The following is a 7,845-nucleotide window of genomic DNA, read 5'->3' as shown; positions in this document are numbered from 1 at the left end:
GGCAGGTCAGGTGGTCTGATATTCCCATCTCTTTCAGAATTTTCCAGTTTATTGTGACCCACACAGTCAAAGGCTTTGGCATAGTCAATAAAGCAGAAATAGATGTTTTTCCGGAACTCTCTTGATTTTTTGATGATCCACTGGATGTTGGCAATTTGATCTCTGGTTCCTTTGCCTTTTCTAAAACCAACTTGAACATCTGGAAGTTCATGGTTCACGTATTGCTGAAGCCTGGCTTGGAGAATTTTGAGCATTACTTTACTAGCATGTGAGATGAGTGCAATTGTGTGGTAGTTTGGCCATAAAGTCTTTGGCATTGCCTTTCTTTGGGATTGGAATGAAAACTGACCTTTTCCAGCCCTGTGGCCACTGCTGAGTTTTCCAAATTAGCTGGCATATTGAGTGCAGCACTTTCACAGCATCATCTTTCAGGATTTGAAAGAGCTCAACTGGAATTCCATCACCTCACTAGCTTTGTTCATCGTGATGCTTCCTAAGGCCCACTTGACTTTCCATTCCAGGCTTCCTAAGGCCCGCTTTGACATTCCATTCCATTCCATTCCACATCACATCCCAGGATGTCTGGCTCTAGGTGAGTGATCACACCATTGTAATTATCTGGGTCGTGAAGATCTTTTTTATACAGTCTGTGTATTCTTGCCACCTCTTCTTAATAGCTTCTGCTTCTGTTAGGTCCCTACCATTTCTGTCCTTTAGTGAGCCCATCTTTGCATGAAATGTTCCCTAATTTGTATTTAGATTGGTGCAGATGTAATTATGCGTTCATGCTGTGAATTTCAAATCATTATAACCAAGCTCAAATATACCATTATTAATCAAAATAGGAACCATTACAATCAACACATTTTTGCCAATGAGAAATAAGTTTGCTTATTCCTGTAGCATAAAAATCCATGTTTTAGGATTTGACAAATTCTTGAAAAGAATTTTCTATATCCTGCTGGTTGTGGAAGTGTTTTCCCTGCAAAATATTATAGAGATGCTTGAAGAAGTGGTGGTTGGTGAGAGGTTAGGCAAATATGGTGGATGAGGTAAAACTTCATATCCTAATTTGTTCAACTTTTGAAGCTTTGGTTGTGCAACATGCCATCAGGTTTGCCATGGAGAAGAATTGGATATTTTCTGTTGACCAGTGCCAGTTGCAGGCGTTATAGTTTTTAATGCATTTCATCAATTTGCTGAGCATACTTCTTAGATGTAATGATTTCACTGGGATTCAGAAAGCTGTAGTGGATGAGACCAGCAGCAGACCATGAGATTTTTTTTGGTTCAAGTTTGGTTTTGGAAAGTGCTATAGAGCTTCTTCTTGTCCAAGCACTGAGCTGGTCATTGCCAGTCATCACAAAAATATCCAGTTTTTGTCACAGATCACAATCCAGTTAAGAAATGCCTCATTATTATTGTGTAAAATAAGACATCACTTCAAAAATGCTTGTTTTGATTTCTGGTCAGCTCATGAGGCATGATAAATGTATCAGGCTTTTTCACCTTTCCAATTTGCTTCAAATGCCAAATGACCATAGAATGGTTGATGTTAAGTTCTTGGGCAACTTCTCATTTAGTTGTAAGAGGATCTGCTTCGATGATGGCTGTCAATTGGTTGTTCTCAACTTCCGATAGCCAGTGATTACACTTCTCAACTTCAAGACTCTTGCCTCCTCTGCAGAACTCCTTGAACCACCACTGCATTGTACATTTGTTAACAATTCCCAGGCCAAATGCATTGTTCATGTTGTGAGCTGCTTTACAACCCATTTTGTACTCAAATAAGAAAATTGCCCGAATTTGCAATTTGTCTAACATCACTTACATGGTTTAAAATAAATATAAAATAAACAAGTAATAATATTACACCAAGCAATAAGTCATTAGCAAAAAAATAGAGAAATGCCCATTATAATGATGCATGACATAACCTTTATTTTGAATGTATTCCAATATCAAATGGCCAATTTCAACAATACAAAACTGCAGTTACTTTTGCACCAACCTAATAGGAGAAGGCAATGGCATCCCACTCCAGTACTCTTGCTTGGAAAATCCCATGGACGGAGGAGCCTGGTAGGCTGCAGTCCATGGGGTCGCTAAAAGTCGGACACGACTGAGAAACTTCACTTTCACTTTTCACTTTTCACTTTCATGCATTGGAGAAGGAAATGGCAACCCACTCCAGTGTCCTTGCCTGGAGAATCCCAGGGATGGGGGAGCCTGGTGGGCTGCCGTCTATGGGGTCGCACAGAGTCAGACACGACTAAAGCAACTTAGCAAAAGCAGCAGCAATAAGGAACTGAGTTTCTACTTTATTTTCAAATAACAAGTTACTACCTGTCAAAGGGCAGATAATTGATATCAATCACCAGACTTAAAATCCTTTAAAGCAATATTTTATAAAATCAGCAGTTGACCTCAAAAAGTGAGACTGAACCCACACTTCAACTGTGTAAGAACTGGATCACACTAAATTTATGTAAGACTGAGGAGAACACAAATCAAGGCTAGATTATTTCACAGAAAGATCATAAATGAGCTAAACATTGAAGACTATTAAAAACAAAACACATGGCATTGAAATATGTATGATATCATATATGAAATGAGTCACCAGTCCAGGTTCGATGCACGATACTGGATGCTTGGGGCTGGTGCACTGGGACGACCCAGAGGGATGGTATGGGGAGGGAGGAGGGAGGAGGGTTCAGGATGGGGAACACATGTATACCTGTGGCAGATTCATTTTGATATATGACAAAACCAATACAATATTGTAAAGTTAAATAAAATAAAACAAAACAAAATTGCTTTCATCAAATTAAAATGAAATAAAATTAAAAAGAAATTCAATCTTTGGGTTGAAGATGACTTAAAATAACCAAAAACAAGAAAGTATCATCTTGATTACATTGTAACTTATGCCATGTCTTACAGCATAAAAATCATATTTTTAAAATTCCAATTCTTACCTCTCTCCATTCTTTATTTCCAACTCCTTGTACATATAAGACACAAACTATAAAAAGATGAAAAAAATAAATATGTCTAAACATTTTTCATAAATATCAAGTGAACAAACCCAATTTATTTTTCAGCTGTCCAACAGGTATGTTAAAATTAGTTCTTAATACCTCACCTTACTCTGGCAGGAAAATTGCTAATAAATCATCGCATGATTAAAATTTTTGTAAATAAGCAAAAAAACTATAACAGGTCTTTAGATCTTAACATGTATAGGTCTTGGCACAAAAATATAATAGTTATTTATAACGTCTTCAATTACATTATGCTACAAATGTAGATGATTGTTTTTTAAAACTAAGGTAAAACAGTTTTGTGAATTCTCTGTGGGCTCAGCTGGTAAAGAATCTGCCTGCAATGTAGGAGACCAGGGTTCAGTTCCTAGGTTAGGAAAATCCCCTATTGAAGGGAATGGCAACCCACTCCAGTTCTCTGGCCTGGAAAATTCCATGGATGGAAGAGCCTGGTGGGCTACAGTCCATGGGGTCTCAAAGAGTCGGATACAACTGAGCAACTAACACACACGCAAACAGTTTTGAAGTATTTCAGTATGTTACCAGTCATAGGTCACGCTCTTCCTAGGATGCTTAAAATCCTCAGAAGCATCATAGGAAGGAAAATCTGCACCAAATCAAATGCTAAACTTAATATCTGCAACTCCTACCCTCAATGTTTGTAAACAAGAAATAAAAAGAGTAGATTAAGAGTCTAGAGTAAAGATTAAGGGATAAAAATATCCCATTCACTTACTAATGAGTCCTGGGAACTTTAAATACTCACAATTGTAATGCCTTTTCTCCAGTGACAATCTCAAGAATTCTTTCATCAACTGAAAACACCTCTCTCCCGTCATTAAACCACACAGTTTCATACATTTGTACAGATGGAGAGCAACTAGATATCAACTTCTTTTTTTGACTTATACATTATTTCTACTGTTTTCTAATTACAATTGGCTTTCATTGTACAATTCATCTCCAGTGTTCAATATATATGTAATTAGTAATAAAAAAAATTCAACTCATTCAAGATGTTATATAATTCACTTGGTTATACATGACTTTATATACTTCCTTTATTCACAAAAAAAGGAAAATTGTTACTCTGTGACTTGATCACTTAGAATTATGGCCCATTACAGCTGTCTTTCAAATATAATTTCTACCATATGGCTTTACAACGAGGTTTTAATTTCAAAATGAATTGTCCTGCATTGGAGTCATTTGCGTTTTCTTCTTAGTCTCTAAGTGCTAAGCAATTCCCTCTCTTTAGCTAGAGTACTGCCCACGTACATAAGAATGCAGGGCCTGAGACCATATTCCTCCTTACTTTCTAGTCTTTAAGACAATATTTAAGTAAAAATTATAATTTTCATACAACTTTTCACGAAATCAAGTAAGTAAAATAAGTTGTTGTTCAGTTGCTAAGTCGTGTCCAACTCTTGACCCCATGAACCACAGCACACCAAGCTTCCTTATTTTTTCACTATCGCCCAGAGTTTGCTCAAACTCATGTCCATTGTGTCAGTGATGCCATTGAACCATCTCACCCTCTGTTGCCCCCTTCTCCTCCTGAATAGACTATTTCAAAAAGCAAGTTAAATACTTACTTGGATCAGATTTAGAAAACGTGTCTCTGTCCAGAAGATTTCTGTTGAAAAAAAAGAAAATACTAGATAAATGTAATATCAAAATATTTATATAAATGTATAAACATATAAATGTAATGTAATGACTTACAAGTTCTAAAATTTAAATTTGTGCTGGATATTCACCCTCCACTAACTGGTAATGATTTATAAAAGCTATTTTACATTTTTATATTTAATACTTACAATAAAAATCTCATGTTTACCCTGTCCTATTTTTCTACCAAGAGTACCACCCATGTGCATTTATCAGTACCATGCTTAATATTTGAAATGCTTTTTTTCATATCAACCTGATACACTTTCATATTCCAGGTTTTTAAAAATTACTCTTTCCATGGAATCATGATACACTGAGAAAATACAATCAACAGAACAGCACACACCAAAAAAAAAAAAAGAAAATCAGACTACATCTTCAAATATTGTCAAAAAGAAGAGAAACTATCAGAAATGTTTGTATTTGGAACTGTAGTTTCAAAGACCACTAGTCAGAAATCAAATTAAAATAATCCACTTGTCCCTTAAGCAGACACTATGACTTCAGCAGTGACTGAAAAAACAGTAACATTTTAAAACATTTCCATTTGAGAATATACTTTGTTATATATTTATAAAGGAAGTGCTCCACTTAAGTGGAAATTTTCTAGTTTTCCCTGTGTCTAGTTTTGCTCATTAAGTGTCCTTAAAAAATGTAATTCAGCTCTTTCTTTCAGAGATCATAAAAATCAAGGAGAGACAGTACAAATATTGCAGGGAGCTTAGAACTCAAAAACTGTATTATACACATATAAATGAAAATAATGTGATTCTAGTACCTTACTTATCTTAAAAAAAAACCCATACAATTTTTAACCACAAACAGAAAATAATGGATTTCTTTTTTTTATTTTATTTTATTTTTAAACTTTACATAATTGTATTAGTTTTGCCAAATATCAAAATGAATCTGCCACAGGTATACATGTGTTCCCCATCCTGAACCCTCCTCCCTCCTCCCTCCCCATACCTTCCCTCTGGGTCGTCCCAGTGCACTAGCCCCAAGCATCCAGTATCGTGCATCGAACCTGGACTGGCATCTCGTTTCATACATGATATTTTACATGTTTCAATGCCATTCTCCCAAATCTTCCCACCCTCTCCCTCTCCCATAGAGTCCATAAGACTGTTCTATACATCAGTGTCTCTTTTGCTGTCTCGTACACAGGGTTATAATGGATTTCTAACAACGATAAAGATAAATATTCTTAATCATAAACTTTATTTGAACATTATTTCTTTTAGCCATTAGGATCCATAACATATAGTGGTAAGGTCAAAAACAAACAAAAAATTTAGATCCTTTATAATATGAGAAAAAAAACTCCATAAACTCTTCATAACTTAGTCCCTAAACTTTGCAGTTTTAATTTCTCATTGCTCTTTGATAATAAATTTCAGCTATACATTGATCATATGAACAACATAGAACAGGCTACTTCTGACTAGATTTAATTCCCCAAAGATTAATTTATGCAGTGGCTACGAGGCGCTGGAGTGGCGAGAGGTGGCTGCGCAGTGCTGGAGTGGCAAGCGGCCAAGAGGAGATACCCCACATCCAAGGTCAGGAGAACGGTGGAGAGGAGATACCCCACAACCAAGGTAAGGAGAAGTGGCTGCCCTTTGCTGGAGCAGCCGTTAAGAGATACCCCAAGTCCAAAGTAAGAGAAACTCCAGTAAGATAGTAGGTGCTGAAAGAGTACATCAGAGGGCAGACAGACTGAAACCATGATCTGATCACATGGACCACAGCCTTGTCTAACTCAGTGAAACTAAGCCATGCCATGTAGGGCCACTCAAGACGGCCAGGTCATGATGGAGAGTTCTGACAAAATGTGGTGCACTGGAGAAGGGAATAGAAAGCCACTTCAGTATTCTTGCCTTGAGAACCCCATGAACACTGAAAAGCCATAAAGATAGGACACTGAAAGATTAACTCCCCAGGTCGGTAGGTGCTCAATACGCTACTGGAGATCAGTGGAGAAATAATTCCAGTAAGAATGAACGGATGGAGCCCAAGCAAAAACAACACCCAGTTGTGGATGTGACTGGTGACAGAAGCAAGGGATGATTCTATAAAGAGTAATACTGTATAGGAACCTGAAATGTTAGGTCCATGAATCAAGGCAAATTGGAAGTGGTCAAACAGGAGATGGCAAGAGAAAACTGGTCAACCACTCGTAAAAGAATGAAACTAGAACATTTTTTAACACCATACACAAAAATAAACTCAAAATGGATTAAAGATCTAAATGTAAGACCAGAAACTATAAAACTCCTAGAGGAAAACAGGCAAAACACTCTCCGACATACATCACAGCAGGATCCTCTATGACCCACCTCCCAGAATATTGGAAATAAAAGCAAAAATAAACAAATGGGACCTAATTAAACTTAAAAGCTTCTGCACAACAAAGGAAACTATAAGCAAGGTGAAAAGACAGCCTTCAGAATGGGAGAAAATAATAGCAAATGAAGCAACTGACAAACAGCTAATCTCAAAAATATACAAGCAACTCCTACAGCTCAACTCCAGAAAAATAAACGACCCAATCAAAAAATGAGCCAAAGAACTAAATAGACATTTCTCCAAAGAAGACATACAGATGGCTAACAAACACATGAAAAGATGCTCAACATCACTCATTATCAGAGAAATGCAAATCAAAACCACTATGAGGTACCATTTCACGCCAGTCAGAATGGCTGTGATCCGAAAGTCTACAAGCAATAAATGTTGGAGAGGGTGTGGAGAAAAGGGAACTTTCTTACACTGTTAGTGGGAATGCAAACTAGTACAGCCACTATGGAGAACAGTGTGGAAATTCCTTAAAAAACTGGAAATAGAACTGCCTTATGACCCAGCAATCCCACTGCTGGGCATACACACTGAGGAAACCAGAAGGGAAAGAGACACGTGTACCCCAGTGTTCATCGCAGCACTGTTTATAATAGCCAGGACATGGAAGCAACCTAGATGTCCATCAATAGATGAATGGATAAGAAAGCAGTGGTACATATACACAATGGAGTATTACTCAGCCATTAAAAAGAATAGATTTGAATCAGTTCTAATGAGGTGGATGAAACTGGAGCCTATTATACAGAGTGAAGTAAGCCAGAAA

The 7,845-nt window shown here is 37.0% G+C and overlaps 1 protein-coding gene across 2 annotated transcripts in view; it reads right to left on the bottom strand.

Annotated features, from left to right (window-relative positions):
• The window catches only part of CPNE8 (copine VIII), a 274,643-nt gene that overhangs the window by 220,393 nt on the left and 46,405 nt on the right, over positions 1-7,845 (bottom strand). For both annotated transcript variants that reach the window (XM_010841510.1, XM_010841509.1), the window contains exons 2-3: positions 4,643-4,683; positions 2,982-3,028 (exon numbers count right to left, since the gene is read on the bottom strand). In XM_010841510.1, the coding sequence (XP_010839812.1) occupies positions 2,982-3,028; positions 4,643-4,683 (88 nt within the window). The remainder of the gene's footprint in view (positions 1-2,981; positions 3,029-4,642; positions 4,684-7,845) is intronic.

The sequence above is a fragment of the Bison bison genome, unplaced genomic scaffold, assembly GCF_000754665.1.
Source record: "Bison bison bison isolate TAMUID 2011002044 unplaced genomic scaffold, Bison_UMD1.0 scf7180017864163, whole genome shotgun sequence".
Taxonomy (NCBI): Eukaryota; Metazoa; Chordata; class Mammalia; order Artiodactyla; family Bovidae; genus Bison; species Bison bison.
Note: the sequence above shows the minus strand (reverse complement) of the source record. Positions and strands in the feature narration are given on the sequence as shown.